Genomic DNA, 27,270 nt, shown 5'->3' with positions numbered 1-27,270 from the left:
CAAGACCTTATCGACAATACACCTTACATCAGATCGCCATTCCTCTCAACACAGAAGCACCATGATGTTCGTCGCGGTGCTGTTGGCGTGCTGTGCTTTTCTCACCAGCGTGGTTGGTGCCCCCGATAAGACTGCAGTTAACAAAGTCGATCTCTATAACACCAGTGCACTTAGCGAAGTCTTCTATCCAGTTGGCGAAGGCGTCTCTAGCAATAGCACCAGGGTCTTCGAGGTGGCAGAAGCATTGGCAAAATCTGAAAACTGGACCAATCCGCCTCCATACATCCAGTCGCTGCGGTTGTTAAAGTTTCATGGGGCTGTGTTGAAGGAATTACTGTAAGTTGAACTCTAAATATATAAGGCTCTTTTAGAAGAAGGTTGGTGCTGTAACAGACTTCAAATGATGGCCTTAGGTCTATGATTTGATTTGAAATTTCTGTGTCAAGTTACGTTTCACACCTCTCCGGGAGATTCGTACGGACCACCTGAGCACGGGAGACCCGAACCTACGGGTAGCACCTGCGCGGTGCTCTGAAACGATGTGCTAAACGGGACTATTTCCACCTCTCGTTCCCACTGCTGCAACTCCTGTGGACAGCTTGACCACCAATAAAAACCCAACCAGTGAAGGCCAAGTTTGTCCCGGGGAAAGTTAAACGATGTCCTAGTGCAAGGTGAGTGGTCTGTAAGGATATCCCGGAGAGCTGTGAAACCACCCTGAATCCAGTGGAGGATATGAGGATAACACTGAGGTTGAAATATTTCACCAAGTTATTCACCTTTTTGTTGATTTTGTTTCAATTTGCAGGCCCCGCGAAAAGCTGCCAATTACCGACCATCGTCGCCATTACGTGCTCATAGCTGGCGTGCTGGCAGGCATGGTGGAGTATCTCAACAGTGACTGCACGTAAGCGCTTATTCTGAGATATTCGGGCGCTTAGCAGAATAGAAAAAGTAGATTGTTTAATTAGCACATAAAATAATTTCAAATGGACCAAATACAAACTACTTACCTTATGCCAAAAGTCTCAGTCAGGCAGTAATCTTCAGTAGGTAGACTTCGTAATTTCAGGTTTAAAATTTTTTATTTACTCGAACCTACTTAAGTAGGTACTTGGTCACGGGACTACTATTCTCACCCCTCCTTTCCACCGCTGCAACTCCTGTGTAGCCAGGATCTAAGTACAGCTTGATTGTTAATAAAAACTCCACCATTGAAGGTCAAGTTCCTTTTTACTTGGTTAAGATTAAGATACAGTGATTCTACCATTTTAGCATGAGTACCAGTCCTAATCATCATCATCATCATCTCAGCCATAGGACGTCCACTGCTGAACGTAGGCCTCCCCCAATGCTTTCCATGTTGCCCAGTTGGTAGTCCTACAGTCCTACTAAAGGGAACATAATAAAATGTAGAGTATGACCCCTTCTGTCATCAGGCCACCAGACTACGACCACGAGTTCATCCCAATCGTGGACGTCCTGGTCCCGATAGTGTGGCAGGACCCCCATGCGGCCGTGGAGAAGCTGGACGGCTTCATCCAGGATATCAAAGACTCCGTCAGAGTTGTGAGTTTCTTTGGTCTTAAAGCTTCAACCACACCAATGCGTGCAGATCGCCATCGCCGGCGCGATCATATTAAGCCAATGACAGGTCGCGCGGACTGTCATGGGTCGCTCGCGCAGGCGATGGAAGCTTAAGAAATAATTAGATAAGTAGACAGAAATCAAACTCCTTTAACTAAGAGATTGTTCAACCAACCTTTGATCAGCCTAAATAGGCTGCATTCAATTGAATACCTGGTATTAAAGAACAGGCTAGTCAGTTGTTTATTGGTTGGTAAAAATTCATTAAATTCATGTATTTATTTGCAAGAAGGCTTAAAAAGCCCTTGTACGATGTAAGTAACCATAGATGCAAAATGAAGGTACCATGGTAGATTACTAGATATTATAAATTAATAAAATATAAATTTCCAGATTCAAACGCTAGTAGATTGGCACTGCATCAAAATTAAGGATCCAGAACGCTGCAACCGCGTGATTCAAGCGTACGCCTACAATGACCCGGACAACCTGGAAGATTCACTGGACCTGCTGGTTTTGGTAAAACATCGTTAAAGACGTTACCTTTACCACTAATCCATATGTTACGGTCAAAGTGATAAATGTGAAAATTATGAATAATCGCCGGTTATTATGAATAATCACCGCATGATTTGGTAAATGTGATTAATATGAGGTCATTTATGTGTGTATAAAACTAAATAGGCGGCTTAGGGGTGGCCCAAGGGCCACCCCCGCCGCACGTTAACCTATTTTTCACTTTAAATCAAAACATTATGTTATAGGCATAATGGAAAAGTAATATTATGCAAAAAACATTCCAAACTCATTATGCCAAATTATATTAATATATGATATCAAAACGTTCAAAAGTTTGGCTGTACACGAGCACGTACACAAGATGTTGTTCTCTTTTATGAAATTTGTTAGTACTAAGGTTGAATTATTAAATAATCACTGTTAAATGTAATTAATTTATCACTTTTACCGCGACTGTCGGTAATTATTCATAATAACCGGTTATTATTAATAATTTTCAATTTATCACATTAACCGTAACACATACATCATCATCATTTCAGCCACAGGACGTCCACTGCTGAACATATGTAGGTCTCCCCCAATGATTTCCATATCGCCCGGTATGGTAGCAGCCTGCATCCAGCGCCTTCCTGATACCTGTACGAGGTCGTCGGTCCATCGTGTGGGTGTCTAGGCCATACACATCGCGATAACCCGAAGATTCGCGCTATGGCGATGTGTGTAGCCGAGTACAACAGTGCTTTTTTGCATAGTCGCAAGGACTTCGCTTCGCTGTCACCTGAATGTTATCGCGATGTGTGTGGCTCAAGGATTAGAAGAAGTTTAGAGATGCTTTTGTGTCTTGTGTGGTGTGATTTATGGTGGGAGAGCAAGCAGAGATTTTTTCAAAGTCGAGGTATCATCACATAAATTTCAACTACAGGGTCCACAGGATGTCCACTGCTGAACCTCTTATTCTATGCCTATGCCTGCCCCAATGCCCATTGGTATATCTAGGGTAAAGGGGAGCCATGGCCGAAGAGAAGGGGTAGGGGTCCCTCAGGGTTACTTGTTACTTAAAGTTATCTTCGAAGACCATTCTGTAGGGGGCACTAGACCATTCTGGGGTGGGCCCACCCGGCTCCCCCGCTAAATACGCGCATGCCAATGCCCCCAATGGCCGGTTCAAATTGGCGGGTTATTGCGTATCTTACTGAAGGAATTTATATTAGTAGGAAAAAAATGTTTGAATTATATGGTAGAAAAGCCTATAGTAGCGACCCGGACTTTATAGAATATGTAAAAAAATACTCAAAAGTTTTTAAAAAAGTTTGTACTATGGCAAAATCTATTTACATACGTGACAAAATTAAAAACTCTGGCAACAAAATTAAAGCTACTTGGAATTGTATTAATAAAGAAACTTGTAGAATTATATCTCGGGATGACACATTCGCATTAAAAATTGATAATAAGTATATTAAATGCAATGATAAGGTAGCAAACGCATTCGAAGGTTACTTCTCAAATGTCCCAATCATAACAACAAGCAATCTTAATTCATGTTCATATCATGCAATGTCTCTTCTCGAGGGTTGTGTTGATGTTTGCAATAGCCCATTAAAATTTAGACAAATAGACCCCATAGTTATTATAAAAACTTTCAAAGAACTAAATATAAAAAAGACAGAGGATATATGGGGCATATCAACAGACATAATAAAACCCATCATTCCTCTTATAGCTCCCCATTTAGCTCATATCTTTAATGAATGTATTAACGAAGGTCAGTTCCCTACCCTGATGAAACATAGTAAAATCATACCATTATTTAAAGCAGGAGACAAAAGTGACCCATCCAACTTTAGACCTATATCGATACTACCTGCGCTCAGTAAAATATTTGAAAAAATTATTTTCAATCAACTACTGTCTCATTTTAACTTAAATAAACTGTTTCATGAAAAACAATATGGGTTCACAAAAGGGAAAAGTACGACCGATGCAGGGGTTGCTCTTATCAAACACATTTTCGATGCTTGGCAGGAGAAAAAAGATGCTATTGGTGTATTTTGTGACTTATCGAAGGCGTTTGACTGTGTTGATCATCAAACTCTGTTATTTAAGCTAGAACATTATGGCGTATCAGGCAAGGCCTTAAGCCTATTACACTCTTACCTCTCAGACAGATTACAAAAAGTAAATATTCACGGAACTAACTCTTCGGGCGCCCCCCTAAAAATGGGAGTGCCCCAAGGCTCAATACTGGGACCATTGCTCTTTCTGATTTATATAAATGATCTACCTTTTTATTCAAAGGACCTTTGTGAGATAGTATTATTTGCTGATGACACTTCTTTAATTTTTAAAACTGACAGGCGTCAGGAAATATTTGACGACGTGAATAATGCTCTTACCAAAGTATTAGACTGGTTTACAACTAATAATTTGCTATTAAACGCAAAAAAAACCAAATGTTTAAAATTCACTATGCCTAATGTCAAACAAGTTAATACTAATATTACAGTAAATAATGAACGCATTGAACTGATAAACTCTACTGTCTTTCTAGGTATTACCCTAGACTGTAAATTACAATGGGGCCCCCATATTGCTGCCTTGGCGGGAAGACTTAGTTCAGCTGCCTTTGCGGTGAGAAAGATCAGAAACTTGACTGATGTTGAAACAGCAAGGCTTGTATATTTTAGTTATTTTCATAGTATTATGTCTTATGGTCTTTTACTGTGGGGCTCAGCAGCAGACATAGAATCAATTTTCATTTTACAGAAAAGAGCTGTTCGGGCAATATACGGTCTTAAACCACGTGACTCGCTTAGAGAAGTTTTTAAAGAAATCAATATATTGACTGTGGCTTCGCAATACATATTTGATAACATTATGTATGTCCGTAAACATATACATTTATTTACTAAGAAAAGTGACGTCCACTCATTTAACACGAGACATAAGAATAAACTTGCTGTTCCATCATTTAGGTTGCATAAGATAGGTAATTCATTCTTGGGGAAATGTATTACCATATTTAACAAAATACCACACAACCTTGTCGAATTGCCAATAAACAAATTTAAGATACATATAAAAAATACCCTTATGTCCAAAGGGTACTACAAGGTTCGAGACTATATTGATGACAAGGATGCGTGGTCAGTTCAGTCTGCACATATTTGATGTACTTAAATTTGACTATTCTTACCGTTAGATAATTCCTGGCAATAAGTGGTGACTGAGTTTGTTCCGGCGTTTCTTCTCAGCACTTGCCATATGTTTGTCTCGAAGCGCTGGTAGGGCCCAAAAGATAAGGAGACATGTAAAGTGCCCCATAAGGGCTACCTTTTTCTTTTTTTATTATTTTCTATTGACGTTCATAAGTGCCACTTGTGGTCTAAACTGAATAAATATTTTTGATTTTGATTTTTTGATTTTGAATATTTTTCAAGGTGGGTGAGCTGGCGGAGATTTACGCAAGTAACAACTACGCCGGCGAAGCATCGAACTACAACTCGGTACGGTTGCTCATCACGGGCCAGAAGAAGCTAAAGCCTCTGATAGAAAAGGGTGCTGAGGTCTACAATCGACTCTATGGGGAGCATTGCGTGCCTTAGAAATGTGCTTCTGGAAGGGAAAATAGATTTATACCTTAGTACTTAGGTACATTATTTTGGAAGAACAATAAAATCATAAAATATATTGAAAATGTCCAGTCAAATTAAGAAAGTTAAAATATTTTTAAGCAACCTTCATTAGAGTTATACTCAATTGAAATTATACAATCAAATTATGTAGAAGGAAAAATAAAACTTTAATAGAAAATTAAATTTTTATTTCATTAAAATTTCGTAGTAATTGACAAATTGACAAGAAATTATGTTATTGTCCACTGTTTGTGATCTAATCCATTACCTATTTCACAAATGTTACATCAACCAAAATGTTAAACTTGCAATTAGGCTGTTAAACTGAGGTTCGTATTACAAAACAGTTTTCAAAACCTGATTTTCAGTGATAGTCTGTCTTGCGATTGGTCTAATTATTCAAGTTCAACAAATCAAAAGCTCTATGTTCAGATTGCATCGAGTTTTGAGCTTCGTTCTGTAATAGACCTGAGATTCTGACTCAGGTAGGACAAATCGCATCTCCCACTTACCTGCAACTAAGTCAATTGCCTCAGATGGGCTCGTACGAGGCGGTTATTGTGCCGTTAACGTGGCACCGGAGGTGACGTCACACGAAGACGATTGCTTCCGGCGGCGCACGCGGCGTAATTGTTTAATAACCAATAAGGCAGTAGTGATGGGCTATCGTATCGAGTATTGGCAGTTGAGTTGATATCGATAGTGTAAAATGTATTAGGTGTTGCGAGACTAAATAGAGAATCGATTTCGATTTTCTGGTGAAAAAGCAATCAGTTTACGATTTGCTAGCTATGAGCTGTTAAAACAAAGAATTTCGATGATGGGATAGGTTAGTAGTAAGTTAATGTACATAAAAGCGTGTAAATTTATCTCCGAGTGGTCGGTGGCGGATCAGCAAGCCGCCACTGTTAAAAGAAGGATGTGGTAAAGACGGAGTCTGCACACTTAAGCGGACTACATGAGCATTGGTTGGATAGGTCGGGATAAGGCTCAGCTACACCGGCTCCTGCCTCTGCTCAATAAGACGGAGATTGGTGGATTTTTAGTGGGTAGGCCCCTCCCTTCTGGAGGGGAGAGCCCCACATAACCCGTCGCCTTACCACAGCGGCGGGTATGCAACTCAATGCATTTTGACCACCTAAAAAAAAAAAAAAAAGGTAGCCTATGATTTCACTAATTTAATGCAATGCCATTTAGAGAATAAAAAAGAGCATTTTTCAGTTTATTTATCTAGTAAGTAGGTAAATATTTAGTTTTCGGTAGTTTAGGTATTGCTAAAATACCTACCATGCCTATCTTTTTATGGTGAAACAATAACCTGAATGATGAAATTACCATCTTCTATACTTATAATAAATCTGTAGAGAGGTCAATTCTGTACATGAAATATATTTTCAAAATAACTATCAGGGGGTGATTAGTTATCGATACTGATGCCAAAAATGCAATCAGTAAAATTTTTGTCTGTCTGTCTGTCTGTTCCTTATAGAAACAAAAACTACTCGACGGATTTTAACGAAACTTGGTACAATTATTCTTTGTACTCCTGGGCAGGTTATAGTATACTTAGGAATTCCCACGTGAACGGGAATTATCGGGAAAATCTTTTTGTATGAAAAATCTAAACCGCTTAAGTTAGACGCTTGAAATTTGGCATGCAGGTATCTTAGTAAACTTAAAGCTTAGTTACAACAGGATATTGCAAAATTCCCACCGGAACGGGAATTAGCGGGAAAATACTTTTGTATGAAAAATCTAAACCGCTTAAGTTAGACGCTTAAAATTTGGCATGCAGGTATCTTAGTAAACTTAAAGCTTAGTTACAACAGGATATTGCAAAATTCCCACGGGAACGGGAGTGAGCGGGAAAAAACATTTGTATGAAAAAATCTAAACCGCGTAACGGGGCAAAACGGGATCCATGCGTACGAAGTCGCGGGCGGCCGCTAGTCGATCATAAATGTTCCGTCGTAAATGAAGTATCAGTGTAATAAGCCGTCAGATAGGAATTAATTGTTTAATTATTCTGATAGTCGGGAGCTCCGGCAGAGTCCTGACAATTAATGTTATTAAGATCTGATAATATCGATTGAGACTGTGCTAAACGATGTTTTCCATCTAACGCTAGGCTTTTTTGGGACATCTGTTATTTCATCACTTTTCATCAGGTGTGATGCAGACCTAGAGCTTAACATTGTCCTCTGAATTACTAAGTCAGTCACCATCAATGCTATGCATCTAGAAAATTGACAAGAGAAATTGGATGATGGATAGGATCTAATCAACTACCATTCAAGTAGGTAGTTCTAAGTCTACCTAATACAGACGGTATTTTTGTGAAACCGAATCGGACGTATTCGAAACTAATCTTACAATGGTATTAAAACTATATAGAAATGGCAATGCCAGATTTTGTATGGAAGGTGGCGTCTTTTTTTTTTTCGCGCCGCCATCGACCAAACTTTGTTTTTTGATTTCAAAATAGTGTTTTAAACCAAACTTACTATGGCATGTATACCTCTAAACTTAGTCTGAACTGAGTTACGAGCATTAGAAGTTTAATTATTTTCATACTAGATTTGCTTTTTGCGCGCAAGTTTTGTAAGAAATTGCAACAAAATATTGCGCTATTTTTTTATTGCGCTGATTCTGCTGCATACTGATGTCTGGAGCCTTTAATGGATGGTATTGTTTGTTTACACATACAATGTCATTATTTTGTTGCAATTTCTTACAAAACTTGCGCCCAAACAGCAAATCTAGTACGAAAATCATCAAACTTCTGATGCTCGTAACTCAGTTCAGACTGAGTTTAGAGGTATACATGTCATACTAAGTTTGGTTTATTACACTATTTTGTAATCAAAAAACAAGGTTTGGTCGATGGCCGCGCGAAAAAAAAAAGACGCCAATTTCCGGCATTGTCTTTTAGTGTTAATTAATATGTCGCTAGTACGTTACACCATGACTATTAAAATTAAAATTGAAAAAATGTCTTCGTTTCGCTCAAGATGGCTGAAAATCCTTAGATAGAGCCATAATTCTTTGTCAGGCGTCGTTGGCTGGCAAATTTCCATTTTAATGGCTTCAGGCGGATTGGGGCTCCTGCCCACTTGACCTGATGGACAGACGGCTGTTGAAAGACTGAGTGGACTATCTTTGCTAAGAAGTTTGATCTTGCTTACCTATGTATTTTGATGATAGAATGTTATGATTTTGTTCCTTATTTGACTGTAACATAGATAAAACGATATCTATGTGTTACAGTCAAAACTCATAATTGGTCAAGACTAAGTACTTTTGGAAAAATCTGTCAAAAGTAGTTATTTAATTATTTTTTTTGCACGTGGCTTAGCTGTTGTGCTTTTCTTTTTCAATGTGTTGAGACCACGAATTCATAATTCTTTTTTAAGACAAAAGGAACTCTATAATGTTAGAAAAGAGCAAACATTATTATAAGTCTACCTAATATACACCGATAGTTTTCGTTTGGGAGGTAAGTAAGAAACAGTTCTATAAATTATTCTATATTTGCAAGCTAATTTACACAGGCACAGTTAAAGTAATTATTTCTACTCATTATTAAAATTATTTATAAGAATTAGAATGTAGGTAACAAAAATGGAACAGAGTTGGGTTGATACCACAATAACACGATACTTCTTGTCAGGCGAGTGTCCCCGGCGACGGTCCAAGCAGAAAAAGGCCGAGAGCTCCGTGAAACGCCTCGACGAAAGTTGTTGGAGTGGGGAGTGACGTAGCAACAGCGCGTCATCCGGATGCGACGTCACGCCGGCGTGTTTTAAAAAAACGCTTGCGATAACATCCGGCCGTCCTGCTATCGCGTTCGTCCTCGAACAGCGATATTGTCTGATGCAGGAGCTGAGAACAATTAATTTTAATTTAAGTGTAAATCAATTATGGCTAGATTTTCAGAGTTCAACTTTTGAAATAAGTTATTGCTTTAATTCGTCATTCACACAGTAGAGCAGGGCAACAGAATTTGGCAGAGCTAGCTATCCCATCGTCGGCCAACCAACTCAACCAAATGGCTTAAACCAAGCGATGTTTACAATCATCTCGGTTGTGTATCGCCATGTATATGGCAATGGTGTTCACCATGGATTTCCATTACCGAATATACATTCTGCAACTCTACAACTACTGGAAAATGTTCGAAGCGAATGCATTAGACTATAGTTATTCACATATTTTGCAGGTTTCATAAATAAACAAAGCACACTAAATAGGGAGTCAGTATAGTTTTAAAATAAATAATTGAAAATTTTTGAAATTATCATCAAAGTAGGTACTACCTACCTCCTTACACTTTTCAGCTACCAAATATAGAAATGCTCTCATTACCTTAATTTTTGATAACATCCGGTGTACTTGAATCCGCGACACGAATCCAGTATTTCATGTTCTCGACACACGCTACACCATCATAGCGTTTGGAACTCCTTTCAGCTCCCCTCATGTCAGCAACCTTGTAGCGGTCGTGGCCTAGAACTTCCGTAATTTAAAATGGACCCTTGTAAAGAGGCATCAACTTTGTGCTCTGCCCGTCATTAGACATGCTTGGTATTTTGATGACCACCAAGTCCCCAATTTTATACTCAGGCGCGTCCTTCCTTTTTGCATCAAAAGCTGTCTTTTGCCTCTCCGCGTTTTTCTGGATGTTCTCATCAACTTCGCGTCTTAAAGTTGTGAGATCAACCGTAGCCTCAATCGCATCATCATCAGTAACCCCGTCGTTATTCATTCGAATACGGTATCCGAAAAAGACCTCACTAGGAATAGCAGCTGTGGTTTTATTTATTGTGCTATTAATGCCCTGCTGTATCTTGTAATGTGCTGATCCCATTTGTTGTTGTCTGTATTAGCACCCATACTACGTAATGCTTCCAAAATGGTTGAGTTATACCGCTCAACTTGGCCGTTTGAACGTGGTACGGCAGTGGCTATAACATGAGATCTAATATTCTTTTCAGAACAAAAGGTCTTGAAAGCGTTGGAAGTAAATGCACTCCCAGCATCACTGATTAGGCGCTTGGGATTACCGAAAACCTTAAAAATTTTATTTAACTCATTTATAACAATCTTAGATTTGGTGTTTTTCACTGCTGATATGAATACGAATTTGGTGAATGAATCGACTACAACCAGCAAATAGGAATTTTGTTGTGTAGACTTCACAAAAGGGCCTAAATGATCTAGATGTAGGGTATGAAATGGTCTGGCATATTTTGGTATTGGATATAATTTGCCGGGTTTTTTGCCATGAATATTTTTGTAATAAATGCAATTAAGGCAATTTTTTATATATTTTGAGACTATTTTCCTTAAATGTGGAAACCAATATTTAGATCTAATTCTTTCGACTGTTTTATCTACAGCAAAATGCCCTATATCGTCGTGATTAGCCTTGATGATTTGCCAAATACATGTTTTTGGTACTAGCCATCTCCTACCATACTCGGTTCGACGGTAAACCTTATTGCCCAGCAATTCATATTGATTAAAGATCTGTTGATTTGCGTCGGCCTCACCTGACAACAGGATATCCCTAATACTGCATATACTTGGGTCTTGAAGTTGCACAGATAGGAGCCAGTCGCCCTCAGTTATGGACATCACGTCATTATTCACTGAAATGCTTTTGTCCATGACTGGGTTGCGACTTAAAGCATCCACATGTTGCATCTGTGTCCCTGGTTTATGCATGATCTCAAAGTTAAACTCTTGAGTTTGCAAAACCCACCTACCGATACGCGGAATAATTTCCTTTTTTTGCAAAGCGTGTTTTACAGCATTGCAATCAGTAAAAATTTTGAATTCTATCCCAAGTAAATAGTGCCTAAACTTTTGCAAACCTGCTACAATTGCTAATAGCTCAAGTTCAAAGGAGTGGTACTTTTTTTCATCATTATTAGTCTGGCGACTATAAAAATGGATTGGTTGTTCGCCATTTTCTGTAACTTGAACCATTATGCAGCCTAGACCATCACGACTGGCATCAGTATACAAATACACGGGTAAATTTGGATTAAATATTTTAAGGACAGCATTATCAATAAGAGCTTTTTTTATATCAATGACTGCTTGTTCTTGTTGAGATCCCCAACTCCAGATTGCCTCTTTTTTTAATAGTTTTGTCAGAGGACTGCAGAGAGTTGCACAATTTTTAATGAACTTTCTAAAATAATTTATCAAACCTAAAAATTGGCGAAGTTGATGGACAGTTTTGGGAGTCGGAAATTCGTCAATGGCTTTTAATTTTTTGGAACTCGGTCGAATGCCACTTTCAGAAACTTCGTAACCAAGAAACGTGATACTATTTTGAAAAAATGAACATTTATCTAAATTAATCGTTAAGCCATTTGAATTGAGAATTTCTAACACACTTTCTAAGCAAGCAGCATTTTCTTCTTTAGTTTCTGTGGCTATCAGCAAATCATCCATGTAACAAATCACTTTACCAAAACGCAGGTTTCCCAAGACAGTATTCATTAACCTTTGGAATACTGAAGGTCCATTGCTTAACCCAAAGGGCATTCTCAAGAATTCAAAGTGCCCATCTGGTGTAATGAACGCTGTCTTGGGTATTGCCTCTGGCTTTATAGGGATTTGGTGATACCCACTTTTTAAATCTAAAGAAGTAAAGTATTTACAACCCTGCAATCTATCAATTAAGTCCTCGATCAAAGGCATTGGATATTTCTCTTTCACTGTGATTTTATTTAGTTGACGGTAATCAATACATAGCCGTTTTTCTCCTGAAGATTTGTCTACCAATAAAGCAGGGCTCGCATACGCCGAATTACTATGCCTGATAATTCCGTTTTTTAATAAATCATCTGTAATGTCGCGAGTAATCTTTCTTTCTGATTCAGACATTCGATATGGTCGAAAACAGACAGGTTTGGTAGAAGTTAACTCTATATCCAATTCCACACAATTAGTTTTGCCTAAAGTAGACAAATCTTCAGAAAAACACGAAGGGTATTTTGAGAGAATGGAATTTAATAAGGTTTCGTTTTCAGTGGCACAGTTTATATTGGTATTTTCCGCATTAATGTTAAATATTCCCCTTGTTTGTATAGACTCAAAAGTTAACTTGTTTCCCACTCGAGAATACATTATGCTACTATCCTCAGTAAAATTACGGCCTATCAACACGTTGCACCCTGTTAGTTCATCAATGACATATAAAACCGTGACTAATTCCACTGTATCTACTTTCAAATTAACAGCAACAGCTTTTGAGATTTGGGTAGATGTGCCGTTGGTAAAACCCACTAAATTAATAGGCAGATTCAAATCAAATGTTTGTAAATTATATAATTTAACATAATCCCTTGTAATCAATGAGCATACGCTACCCATATCAAAAAAAGCTTCACATTGGGAATTATTAAGTAAAACCGATTTACAAAACTTCTGTTTACTTTTGGGTTCACTAATCATTTTTACTTCCAAGTCAGTCTCAATTTTAGGTTTAGGTTTCGATTTGCATGCTTTTTCTAGATGCCCCCTCTTGCTACAAAAGTTACACTGGATATCATCCTTAATATTGCAATTATTTCGCCTATGACCTAATTCACCACAGCGAAAACACGATATATTACTGTTAGTTACATTATTCCCACTATTTGAAGACTCATTCTTAATGTCAGGTTTGCTATTAATATTTCCCTGCAATGATAATGATAAATTACGCAAAACCGGCGTTGTAGATGAAAAATTTTTTGGCAATGTATTTTTTTCGGGTATCGAATATATTTTTCCATGCAAAAATGACGCTAAATCATCACAACGCGGAAAATTCCCTGCTTCGGCGGCAGTGCTAATGTTTGGATCACCAATAGACCCTACTATAACGGACACTATATCGCGATCTTTGAAATCTAATTGCAGCCTGTCTATTTTGCCTTTTTGCTGGAAATAGAATTCGTAAAGAGATTGATTTGGCATGGGCTTGGTTTCTACCAACTGTTTTAATAAGGCATACATATTACGCTTAGTTTGAAAAGTATTCGATAACCTCTTACGCCACTGCTTCCAACGCCAATTAGTCCACATAGTTTCATTTTTTTGTAAAGAATCTAACCACGTTTTGGCTGTATTACGTAATTTTTGCAACCCCTGGTATTTAATCATACTGTCAGACCATCCAAAAGCACGAGCGTTAGCCTCTAGCACATTAATCCACATATCTACGTCATCCACTAACGGGTCAAATTCGGGAATCACTGATGATAATACAACGTTTTGACTCACGGTTGGCGATCCTTTGCGGCTGCGTCGTTTCATCTTCCTCCTCCGACGATCCCGGTCGCTGCTACTGCTCGACGAACTGGAGCTAGGACTCGGCGACGGTGTTCGAGCGGAGGAATCCGAGCTCGTTGAAGGTTCTCTTCTACGTTTTCGTCCCCGTGGCATATTGTGGCCGGTGAGCGTTGTGCGTTTCACTTCTGATGTTAGAAAAGAGCAAACATTATTATAAGTCTACCTAATATACACCGATAGTTTTCGTTTGGGAGGTAAGTAAGAAACAGTTCTATAAATTATTCTATATTTGCAAGCTAATTTACACAGGCACAGTTAAAGTAATTATTTCTACTCATTATTAAAATTATTTATAAGAATTAGAATGTAGGTAACAAAAATGGAACAGAGTTGGGTTGATACCACAATAACACGATACTTCTTGTCAGGCGAGTGTCCCCGGCGACGGTCCAAGCAGAAAAAGGCCGAGAGCTCCGTGAAACGCCTCGACGAAAGTTGTTGGAGTGGGGAGTGACGTAGCAACAGCGCGTCATCCGGATGCGACGTCACGCCGGCGTGTTTTAAAAAAACGCTTGCGATAACAATAAATCAGCTATCGGCTAAATCTACAGAAAAACTACTACTACTTATTTACAGAACAAGTGGGGAATGTTGTAATCGAAATTTAGGTAATATCATGTTTATTTCAAGATCATTTCAGTCACACACAGGACGTCTACTGCTGAACATAGGCATCCCCCAATGATTTTCATATTGACCGGTTGGTAGCGACCTGCATCCAGCTACTTTTTTTACTAAGTATACTTAAATAAATACCATACCATACTAATTAAGCCAAATTTTAAAACACCGAGTTTTTCCTTAGCCTTCCATCGTCCTTATTTCCCATTTTCATAAATACTTCGAAGGCAACAGCCAACAGCATAAATATTTCGAGCCGGCCAGCAAATTAATTTGCAAACGAAATGGGCCCAAACTTTGTCGTAAGCTGCAAATTGTAAACTAATAAGGAATTCCTAACTCAGGCTGTTGTAAGGCTATGTCCACACTAAGTGCTCTAATTTAGATGAAGATTTCCTAATTTTCTTTTAGAATCTTATGCTGTTAGCTGCTGAAAGGTTTTCCCAGCACCGATTGGCTAGTGCAAGAAAAATTTAGCAAGTAAGACTTTTTCAGGTGGAAACTGTAACAAGCGTAGGTAATCAAAGAGGTCTAAAACCAAATATCTTATTCAGTTAGTGTATTTTTATCTGTAATCTAGCTAGACGATCCACTGCTTTTTTAGCGCTTTTGGATATCCATTAGGTAGGTAGGTACGTTGGTTTTCTGTCGAATGTTTCGGTGTGACTTATTTCTTAATCTGAGAGAGCTTTAAATAAGCGTTAAGCGTAGTGTAGTAAAAACCTTGTAGGCTTGAATAATGGGTAACACTCCATCACTACTTAGGCTGAGTTGCACCACCTAACTTTGACGGTAAATATAACGTTAACCGGTGCTTTTTGTATGGTGTGTGACAGACTTTTGACGTTTGTCAAAGTTAAAGTAAAATGGTGCAACCCAGCGTTAGACTTAACAGTTATGTTAAGTTTTCATCGGCCGCTGTTACAAAGAAACCAATTTAGTAAGTAATTAGCACTTTTCAACGTAGGTACTTGATATTGTTATGCTCCAGTAAACCTAATTAACTAAAAATTCCTTTGTCCCAATTTTGTCCGTTTCCTCCGAAACGGACTTTCTTATTTTCGGACTTTCTTCATTTTTAGGTTCAGGTTTCGGCTCTTAGGTATCTTTCACCACTGATTTATAAAATGTAGTCTGATTGAGTCTTGTACGCTAGAAAGAAAGAAAAAAATGTTTATTCTATATCATTACACATACAAAATGACTACAAACAAATTGATTTTGAAGAAAATTGTAGTCAGTACAAGACAATCACCAACTACATATTTTCAAGCGTAGGAATTCTTTATGGAAGCCTAGGCGCAGACCAACGTTTTTTTGTTGGCCGATAGTTTAGTCGGGCAGTTAATCAGTATGGTCATGTATTAATGGAAGTGTGCACATTAGGTAGGGTGATTGCTATAGTAATTGGCCTATACATAGTTATTGGCATATTATACAGTGTGAGTCACGTTAAAGTGTACATATGAAAATAGATGAAACTAGACCTATTTTTATCGACAAAAAAGTGGTCAAAAATTTTTTGAGATTTTTTTTTATTTTTTTATAGAATTTTTTTTCTTTCAAGTACTTATTGTAAAGAAAACGTAATAACTTTTAAACTAAGAGGTATATCCTAATAAAATAAAAACAGTAATAATGCTAAATAACAGACGATACTAAAAAAATACATAAAATACTCAGAAAATGCCAACAAATAATAAAAAATGATACTTTTTGAAAAAAATCTGCTTAAAAATTCGTGTTTTTTTTGGTTATTTGATAAATTTCTCAAAAAAATGCTCCTATAAAAGGTGGTTTTTATTACTTTGAATTATTTTCTATCGTATTACCTTTGTAAAACCAAAAATCGCATGTCTGTATCCCTATCACAACATTTGCTATGATCGTTTGAACTAAGCCTCTCCGGGCGCGCCATTCAACGCTTCGCTAACAACGAAACTGAAAATGGCTCTAGATTTGTAATTTTGATAAAGACAAGTTAGGTTTCAAGTAAAAACAAAAGATTTCGAAGTAAAATAAGCATTTTAGTTAAAATTAAAATTGTCCCTACCTGTAGAGGAGAATAATGTTGTGGTAGGCCTTTGTTCAAACTATCATAGCAAATGTTGTGATAGGGATAGAGACATGCAATTTTTGGTTTTACAAAGGTAATACGATAGAGAATAATACAAAACAATAAAAACCACCTGTTATAGGGGCATATTTTGGAGAAAATTATCAAATAACAAAAAAAACACGAATTTTTAAGCAGATTTTTTTCAAAAAGTATCGTTTTTTATTATTTGTTGGCATTTTTTGTGTATTTTATGTATTTTTTTAGTATTGCCTGTTATTTCGCATTATCACTGTTTATATTCTATCAGGATATACCGCTTAGTTTAAAAGTTATTACGTTTTCTTTACAATACGTAATTGGAAGAAAAAAAATTCTATAAAAAATTAAAAAAAAATCTCAAAAATTTTTTGACCTCTTTTTTATCGATAAAAATAGGTCTAGTTTCATCTATTTTCATATGTACACTTTAACGTGACTCACACTGTATATTGGGGATTACTAATGTTTGGCCAAAAAACGTTTCCCAAATTATCATATCGCAAACAACGTTTCGCAAATTTTCATTTGGCAAATTCTCATTTGGCAAAACAACTTATGGCAAACTTTTAATTCGCAAATGTCGTTTTTGGCATATTATTGTTTAGCAAATTATTGTTTGGCAAAGTATGTTTTGCCAAATGTTTCATTTGGCAAAAATATTTCATGATAAACTATTTACAAAACAATTTGATTGGTGCATATAATGGAATACAAATTAGCTTGTGGTTATTATTTTGTTTAGTGGGTAGTTAATATAAAATTTGTTATAAATTATTTTTCATATTTCATTATTTTTATCGAAATTTCCAAATGATTCATTAACAATAGAGGTAATTCTAGCGCTCGGCGGCCGCTGCCGCGGCACGCTCACTTCGCTCGCTTCGCTCGCTCCGTTCGCTCGCCTTCGCGCGTTAAGGGTCACTGTTCTAACCTAACCTAACCTACTATTTTCTGCAATACCTACTTTCTGCAACCATACTATTTTCTGCAATCTCTTTGTTTTACATAAAATTCTTGTGAAAACCACGATCATGTGGCTTATGCTTTGATTTGTGGGTAAGTATGTGAAGTCAATTTGACCAAACAAATTATTTGGGATATAATATTTGGCAAAATAAAACATTTGCTATATAAACATTTGCCAAGTAAAATTTGGCCAAATGATAATTTGACCAAATGAATTAGTTGCGAAAAGTACAGTTGCTAAAAGTTTATTTGGGAAATGAAACTTTGGCGATAAGTTGTTTGCGAAGTGAAATTTGGCGAAAAGTAATTTGGCCAAACGGAAGGATACCATATATTGGATTGTTAATAAGTAAGAGACAAAAATATTTACTACATTGGACTGCGTATTGCTCAGAAAAAATATTTGTCTCTTTTCCTCTCTTAATAACTTCCATTAGGCTTGTTTCTTTTCATTTTAGGCAAGTTGGCCAATAACTATGTATTGGCTAATTACTATAGCGATCACCTACGCCGATTTGATTTTCATACAAATTAAAATCGGGCCCAACTATCGGCCGACTAAAAGTTGGTGGTCTGCGCCTAGGCTAAAACAATCAGTTGTTTTTCTATAAGCGAATATGAGACGAAATCTACTCTACTTTTCTACATGTAACAAAGACAAAGGCCTATTGTCTACGGTCCGCTGGGGCAAGTGTGTAAATAGGGCAAACTTAGGTCGTTGTTACATTATGTTTATTACAGCATCTCTATACACTGTAAACTCGTCCGGGTATAGGGTTGCCAGGTCCAAAAACACAAAAGCCGGACTCGGTGCTTAATTTGGCCGGACACTTTACCCTAAAAGCCGGACATGCAATAAATAACTTGAAAAAAGCCTGCCTAAGGCGGGAATTCAAATCAACTATCATCTTCGAATGGGTAGCCCAACATTCTGATGCGCGCACGTATGCATTTGACTGGGCGCGACAGCCACATAAGCCTAACTAAACCGAAAGGACGTCGACCTAGAATTCTTGTTAAAGACGTACCCGCAACATTAGAAGACGCCGGATTTATGTCAGCTTTGTATAGGCAAAATATTAAGGATGAAATGTCTATTTCTGAAGACAATTTTATTAAGTCAACAAAAATAGTTCGTCGTCGTGTTTTAAACAACGGTAGAAAATGGATCGGTTTAGAGCTCGAGCCCGAAATTCGTAAACATTTGATAAATACAAAGGAAAAAATTTTTATTGATTGGGCTACCTGTCGCTTTAACGATGACGTAGAAATAGTTCGTTGCATGAAATGTCAGCAATATGGTCATGTTGCGAAATTTTGCACGGAAAAATCTAGCTGTTGTGGGTATTGCGCCGAGGCCCACGATACGAAAGATTGTATTAAAAATACCGCCAAAGACTTTAAGCCAGTCTGCGCGGCATGTAAACGTTTTAAAAAACCAAACGACCATTTAAGCGGTTCGCCCGACTGTCCGAGTTATAAGGCAAAATTAGAACAACTAATATTAAATACTGTTTATGGCTAAAGTCTCCATAGGCCAATTAAACCTCCATAACGATAAAATTGCTACGTTGGAGTTGGACAGACTTATTGTAGAATACAACTTAGATCTCGTGTTAGTACAGTCGCAGAATGAAAAGGTTCGTCACCTTAGTGTCGGTTTTCGCTTGCACTAGGTACTGTAAGAGTCAAACCTGCCAACATAACAGTGCAAGAAACAGTGCTGCTAACATTTAAATAAATATGACGTTTGCTAACAAATAAGGTTTTGCTTGTTTATTTTTCTATCCCATCAGTGCAATGCAATGATGACATTGACCAATTGACAATAGTTTTTTTATTTAATAGAAATAATAATGGCAGGTTGAACCAACAAGAAGGTTTTAGTTTATCAATCATAATAATCTTCTTGACAAGATAAATCGTCAAACAACTTTGATCTGGATAATTTTGAACTTTACTGACGAACAGTTAAAGATTATTTTCTCTAACTCGAGATTATTCTGTAACATAGTTTCAAAAGGTAATATGTGCTCGCGATTCGTTGAAGGAATCAATTTGAAAACTGACGAACCTTTTCATTCCGTGACTGTACAAGAACAATATCAGCGTGTCGGCGTGCGCTGCAAAACTATTCAAATTAATAACAGTGCACGCGCCGGTATATATGTGTCACGCGCGTCTACACTCACAATAACGTCTATTGCCAACCTTTCTTCGTCGCATTGCGCTGTTGCGGAAGTATCCTCCCCATCCTTCTCCATATTTGTCGTGAGTTGTTACTTTCAATATTCTGACCCGGTTGGGCCTCATCTACACCACCTACGCTTTGTATTACAGTCCCTAACAGGGCGTAGGGTTATCATTGGAGTTGACGCGAACGCGTCATCTCCACTTTGGCACGGCAAGCTCCGCTCGACTGATGTGGAGCGTCGCTCAGCCGTGGAAGACTTCATAGCTGAAATGAACTTAGTTATTCACAACACCCCTAATGCACCACCAACCTACAGTAGCCCAACGGGCGAGTCTCATATTGACGTCACGCTTTCTAGCGCAGACGTCCAGCTGGATAGGTGGCGTGTCCTCCCCGACGCGTCCTGTAGTGATCATCGCTTGATAGTGTACGAGTTTAAACCAATGTCGCGACAAGACACAGTTCATGAGTGCAACAACAACTATAGATTTAAATGTCGTGGGGCCGACTGGGCTTTTTTCAGTACTCTTTTTGCGTCTCATGCCAAAGATTTTACTCGTGCCGACCTGAGCGCGACTGATAGTGCAGAAATTATGTCCGATACTTTTACGTATTGTGCAGATGTTGCGATTGGTCGCGCTCCAACTAGAGGTGTACGTAGATGTGATTGGTGGAATGAATCGCTGGTAGAAATTAGGAAAAAGTTTCGCCGGGCTCGCCGTAAGCTTAACACACTTCGAAAGGCAAATGTTACTGGGGATGCATATGAAAATGCTTTATGTTCTTTGAGGGTTGCCAGGTCCCATTATCGAGCTGCTGTAACTAAAGCCAAGGGCGTGTTACTGCGGAAAACAGTCGAGAGATTAGAAAAAGAGGGTCCGTGGTCTCCGATATATCATGAATTCAAAGCTAACCGTAAATTAGATATTGCTTATATTTCTAACATAAAAATTAACAACACTCATACGGTGGGTGTAGAGGAAACAACAGGTGCTCTTCTTAACGCGCTTATACCCGACGATAGTGTGTCTGACGATAACGATTATCATCGGGACGTCAGAAATGCTATTGCGGTGCTGCCTGAGTCGCCTGTGTCTTCTATTCCTAGCCTTGATGAGTTTTACGATATAGTAAATAGTTTACCCTTAAACAAAGCATCGGGCGAAGATAAAATATCAAATAAAATGATTAAAGCAGCGTGTAAAACAGCCGGAACGGATATTCTTAATGTTTTCACTCGTTGTATCTCGGAGGGCGTGTTTCCGAGTATATGGCGTCGCGGATTTATTAAAATTATACCAAAGGGAGGTGACAAACCGCCCGAAGATCCTAAATCGTACCGACCTATTACATTACTTCCCTCATTAGGTAAACTGTTAGAGCGATTAGTAGTGCTGCGTTTGCTACCGGGTGGTCCAATTTTTCACGAGCAGCAGTTTGGCTTCACCGCCGGGAAGTCTACTGCAGATGCAGTAATATCTGTTAGACAAAAAGTGACGTCCTCGGTGGCAAAGTACGTTGTAGGAATATTCCTCGATATTTCAGGTGCCTTCGACAATGCTTGGTGGCCGATCCTGCTCTTAAAACTGAAAGTTCGTGGATGCTATAGTAATATATATTCACTACTGCACTACGAGTGCAACGGTACAACTAAATTAAAACTCGGCCATCATGCTGAATCAAAGGTGCTCACGCGCGGCTGTCCCCAAGGATCGGTCCTAGGGCCCTACCTTTGGAATTTGGGTTTCGATGATTTTCTAGCATTACCATTACCCGAAGGCTGTTCGTTAACCGGGTACGCTGATGACGGTCTCCTTTTAATAGAGGCTGACACTAGATCAAAGCTTGAAAATCTAGCGGATACATGCTTGAATTTAATATCTCAATGGGGAGACAGGAATCGTTTGCAGTTTGCCCCTCACAAAACTTATCAGCTTCTATTAAAAGGTAATCTTAAAGTTTTGCCTCGCATTAAATTCAATGAAATAACTGTTAAAAAACGGGAATCTGTTTGCTATCTCGGACTAATTTTAGAGAAAAACTTTAGTTTTGTCGAGCACATTAAACAGATCGGTGAAAAAGCTAAAAAGAACTTTTATGCCTTAAGTCACATTTCAACCTCGACGTGGGGTCTAACGTTTAAAATCCTCCGAGTAATATATTCGGCCACTTATTTAAGCTCCATTTGCTATGGTGCACCAGTTTGGGCTGACAGAGCTACTATAGGAGCCGCTCGACGGAAACTACTCCAAAGTCAACGCCTTGCATTGATTTTTCTTTGCAAAGCTTACAGAACTGTGAGCACGGAGGCTCTGCCAGTCCTGGCTGGTGTACTGCCGGTCGACTTAGAGGTACAAAAGCGTGCGGCTATGTACTTCGCATCAAGGGAAAATATAACCTCCGATTTCTTAACACGCTCACTGCTAAACCATTTTTCGTAGACTTTCAGCCAGTGCGTATGAGGTCTTTTCGAGTCAATATTGAACTTCTTTACAGTGCGTATGAGACCTTTTCTGCCTCACAAAATATTGTTTCTAAAAATACTTTAAATATAGCTCAGAAAAGACAATATTGGCTTGAAACTTTTCTATTATAAACTTAAATAGATGTTTAACCTTAAACTAGCTTCGCCCGCAGTTATGACATTTTGGTATTGAATAAATTAAAAAAATATATATGACATCTTTTCTGCCTCATTTCGCACTGAAAGAAAGTCCAATTTGTGTCTCGACTAGGGATGGGAATAAAACAAAATTTCAGTTACCATAAAATTATAATATTTGTTTTTAATTAAAGTGTTTTTCATTAAAACAGGGCAAACAGTAGGATTTGTCACACAGAACACAAAAAGTTACAATTTTTTTTGTTTTTTTTTTGCAGCCTGAGTGCTATTTAGTGTTAGTCTTAATCTGTCGTAGCAACCTACAATCGTTGACCACCTTTTTTAAGCGAATGTTCAGCACATCATTGTCGGCCGTTTGGTGTAGTGGTTCGAAACGGACTACTATTCCGGAGGTTGCGAGTTCGATTCCCGCACAGTATTTGTGTGCATGAACATATTTGTTTGTATTGGACTGGGTGTTTTCTATGTATAATAATAATAGGTATGTATTTACAAAAGAAAAAGTATTTAAGTATGTTTATATCCGTTGTCTAGTACCCATAGTACAAGCTTTGCTTGGTTTGGGACTAGAAGCGCAGTGTAAAATGTCCAAAAAATATTTATTATTATTTCTTTATTCATTTTTCTTTCTTATTTTTAATTTTTTCTTTTTACAATGTAATTATCAAAAAATAAAAATACATTATAAAAACAAAAATCTTAAAAATAGTTAACCCGCTGGCAGCGGAGCAGGGCCCAAGCTACCGGTGGTCAGGGTCACAGGCTGAGGAACCTCCGGACAATGCGTGCCGTGCTGAGGATCACCGCCTTTTGAATCTGACCCTTGAGCCAACCATCTAGCGAGAGCTTCTTTAGATGTTGGTCGAAGCTCTTCGCTATTAGCCCGTTTGCCGAGACAACTATCGGGACAATGATCGTCGAGTCAACATCCCACATGGCGGTCACCTCGTGGGCCAAGTCAAGGTATTTGCTTTGTTTTTCCTTCTCGGCCTTCACGAGGTTTTCGTCATGCGGGATGGTGATGTCAACGAGCACTGCCCGACGTTGGGATCGGTCAACCACCACGATATCAGGTTTATTACAGACAATAGTCCTGTCTGTGATGATAGACCGATCCCAATAGAGCAATGCATGACCATTTTCAAGAACTGGCACCGGCTGGTACTGGTAATATGGCGACTCAGATTCAAGAAGGCCGTACTGAAGAGCAAGTTGCTGATGGATGATTCTGGCTACTAGGTTATGCCTGTGCAAATACTCACCGTTAGCAAGATGCGAACAACCAGAAATTATATGCCTGAGTGACTCTCCGGGACGGTGGCATGCTCGACAAATGTCGACCGTACCGTCCTTCAAGATATATTTTCGGTAGTTGTTCGTCATCATTACCTCGTCAGCAATTGCACAAGCAAAACCCTCGGTTTCCCCGAAGAGGTCACCGAAGCGTAGCCAGTTCACCGAGGCGAGGAGGTCCACATCGGGACCTGTTAGGGCCCGATAGAACCTCCCGTGCAGCTCCTTGCTCTTCCATACGTCCTTCCGATCCGCGACGCTCAGTACCTTTGGCTTGCGCCAGTTCTCGTTCGCCAAGGAGAGCGGCGTGAGGCCTTTGTCAACTGCCACAACATCGCGATGCATTCCGCACTCATTTGTAGGGAAATAATCCCTGAGACTGCACACTTCACGGTTGTGGAGGTTCTTGGCATTTAGAAAGCCTCGACCTCCCCACTTCCGTGGAATGTAAAGTCTCATTACAGATGAGCGCGGATGTAACATGCGATGTTGTGTTAGCTGCTGACGTACCTTCCTATCCAGGGCGTCAAGCTCGGTCTGAGTCCATCTTAGTATGCCGAAGGAGTATATTAGTAGAGGCATCACCCAACCGTTGAAAGCTCTTGCTTTGTTGCCGCCAGACAAAAGGCTATTAAGAACTTTTGTCAGTCGGCTACAAAAGCGTTCTTTCACCGATTTTTTTATGTCTTCTACCGATATACCTAACGATTCTGACATACCAAGATACTTATAGGTCTCAGTTTCGGAGAGAGATTTGAGTGTCATTGTCTCAGAAAGTTGTAAATTCGGAGAATTCACAACTTTTCCCCGCTCTACATGTAAGACCGCACACTTGTCTACACCGAACTCCATCCTGATGGCGTTGCTAAATACCTGTGTGGTTTTTAGCAACTTCACCAGGTCTTGTCGTTTTGGTGCGAACAACTTGAGATCATCCATGTAGAGCAGGTGACTAATGACCTCACCCCCTCTTCGAAGCCGATAACCAAGCCCTGAATCCTTTAACAGAGTGCTAAGAGGATTCAGTGCTAGGCAGAACCATAAGGGACTCAAACTGTCACCCTGGAAAATGCCTCGCTCAATCCTTATGAAGTTCAATGGATCAGGAGACCTCTCACCACCACCTGGCTGTCGAAGGACTGTAGTCCACTGCCCCATGCATGAGCGTAAAAAGGATCTCAGAGTTGCATCAACCTTATACAACTCTAAAATTTATTATTATTATTATTATTATCTGCCACTAGGAATACCTGAAATAAATACGTGCGTTAAGTGTATACAAATGCCATTTTTAGTTAAAAAGTCAGTGTTAATGTGTCACCGGCTAACAGCGTGCGTCCGTATCGAAACTTATCACATCACTACTCTAAATGCGCGGCGCCCGCGCCTCACCCTGTGCGGTTATGAGGCCTGCAATTTTTGAGGCAGTTCAGACCTCACGGCGCACTGAACGTGATTAATTTCTATCCAGTGCGTATGGGACCTAATCGACCTCATACAATATTGTCTACGTCATTATGCTAGGCTTCGTAAGAGAAGCAATTTGATATATTTGTCTCTGTTGTACTCATAGAAATGTTAAAATAGTCGCCCCCCGCACAGAGTGAGAGAACGCGATTATCACTGCCGCACCTGCGGTAAGTTCTGCATGTGGCTTTTTAGACCTCATAACGCAGTGAGCGTGTTAAATAGCCGCGATCGTTCTAAAATAAGTCGATTATTTGATTCCCGAGAAGTCGTTGAAGAAGATTTACTTAATGAATGGCAAAAAAGATGGGATACGTCAGTCAAAGGACGTCACTTATATAAATTCTTCCCGAATGTACGCGAACGTCTAACTAGGCGATGGTTAGAAATCGACCATTGCTCGTCGCAGTTCCTCACGGGACATGGCAACTTTAAACATAAACTTCACGAATTCAAACTAGTTCCGTCTCCTTTTTGCGAGTGTTCCACTGATGATGTCAGTCATGAGCAGTCTGCCCATCATAATCTTGTGGGAGTGTGATCTTTGGAAACATGAACGTGATATAATGCTTAATTCAATACAACATACATCTGTTTCCGCAATTTATTACACCGATATTGTCGCGACAAGGAAAAATTTCCGTGCTTTTAAGCGATTTTGTGAAAAATATTATTGGCAGGTAGTTGCTAATTGCTCATAAGATAGGCCCCCTTAATTTAATTTATTGTCCGTGGTGCATAATCTTTTTCTTAAAGGTTTTAAACCTTTGTTTGTCACCTGTCATCCGCTTTGCAATGGAGGGAAGTCGAACCTTAATTTCGAACTCCTCCTATGTTCTTCTGATTAATTTCGTTGCGGGTCCAATGACAGTTTAACTTTCCCCCGGGACAAACTTGACCTTCATTGGTTGGGTTTTTGTGGCGGTCAAGCTGTAGATCCTGGCTACACAGGAGTTGCAGTGGTGGGAACGAGAGGTGGGAATAGTCCCGTAAGCCTAACTAAATCCGGACAGGCCGGACAAGAGAATTTTTGGCCGGACAAGTCCCTAAAAAGCCAAACATGTCTAAAGCCGGACACCTGGCAACCCTATCCGGGTAGCCTTGACCCAGAAGTTAGACGATTTAATCAAGGCTCAGATTATTAATGTTGCCTTGTTGGTACTTGTCAAGTTCGGGTGTTAATTCTGCGCTTATGTAGATACAAAAACTGTAGTGTTGGAGGAAATTAATGGACGCTTTCAGAAACTTTTCCGACAGAAAACTTCTGTGAGGCTAACTTGATGGCTGGTGTATTTTTAATCTCTAAATCAAATTCGAATTCCTAGAAAAGAACAATTTTTAGAAAGCTAAACATTTAATGAGATTCTTTTTAATTTTATTACTACAAACGGGATCTTTTTTCAGCATTTTTCAGATTCGACTAACCACACGCTTATATTGAAAAAAAAAACACCTTGACCCCTACAGCGGTGACTCAAACACTGAGAACCTAAAAAATAGGTGAATTTTGAAAAAAAAAATGTACAACCTGTTTTGCTATCGACTAAACTAACATAATCAAAAATTATAGCTCAATTTTTTTTAAAACACGGCGTTAGTAAGTAAGAAAGAAAGGGCAGTTAGTAAATGATGTTAGCACTAAACAGGTAAATAAATACGTAATCCAATATAATAATAAGACTCATTAATATCTACTACCCACATAAGTGGTACTCACTGATGTAGGCCAGCCATTCTTCTGCAGAATAATTTTCTATATTCGCTTGGTATTCCGACGATAACTTCTCCAATACAGAGGCAATAAACGTCCCTCCCACCGACTCCCGGCCAGCCCTCCTGACCTTGTATGGAAATGTCGAGAAAAGGAATCGCTGCTTGATCAAATAGGCTAACTAAGGCCGGGTTTTTATAC

The 27,270-nt window shown here is 38.9% G+C and overlaps 1 protein-coding gene across 1 annotated transcript; it reads left to right on the top strand.

Annotated features, from left to right (window-relative positions):
- Positions 1 to 55: 55 nt before the first annotated feature.
- On the top strand, positions 56 to 5,873 carry LOC135086066 (uncharacterized). Its single transcript, XM_063980832.1, has 5 exons — positions 56 to 336; positions 809 to 907; positions 1,440 to 1,569; positions 1,981 to 2,106; positions 5,550 to 5,873. Exons 1-5 carry the CDS (start codon positions 62 to 64, stop codon positions 5,712 to 5,714), a joined length of 795 nt encoding a protein of 264 aa, XP_063836902.1. The 5' UTR covers positions 56 to 61; the 3' UTR covers positions 5,715 to 5,873.
- Positions 5,874 to 27,270: the final 21,397 nt, after the last annotated feature.

The sequence above is a fragment of the Ostrinia nubilalis genome, chromosome 2, assembly GCF_963855985.1.
Source record: "Ostrinia nubilalis chromosome 2, ilOstNubi1.1, whole genome shotgun sequence".
Lineage (NCBI taxonomy): Eukaryota > Metazoa > Arthropoda > Insecta > Lepidoptera > Crambidae > Ostrinia > Ostrinia nubilalis.
This window is presented reverse-complemented; position numbering and strand designations above follow the sequence as displayed.

Excerpts from the sequence above, each read along its gene's own strand:
- LOC135086066 (XM_063980832.1), top strand. The coding sequence starts at position 62 with ATGATGTTCGTCGCGGTGCTGTTGGCGTGCTGTGCTTTTCTCACCAGC. Across the intron at positions 1,570-1,980 it reads TCAAAGACTCCGTCAGAGTT|ATTCAAACGCTAGTAGATTG; the intron begins GTGAGTTTCTTT and ends ATAAATTTCCAG. Across the intron at positions 2,107-5,549 it reads CACTGGACCTGCTGGTTTTG|GTGGGTGAGCTGGCGGAGAT; the intron begins GTAAAACATCGT and ends ATATTTTTCAAG.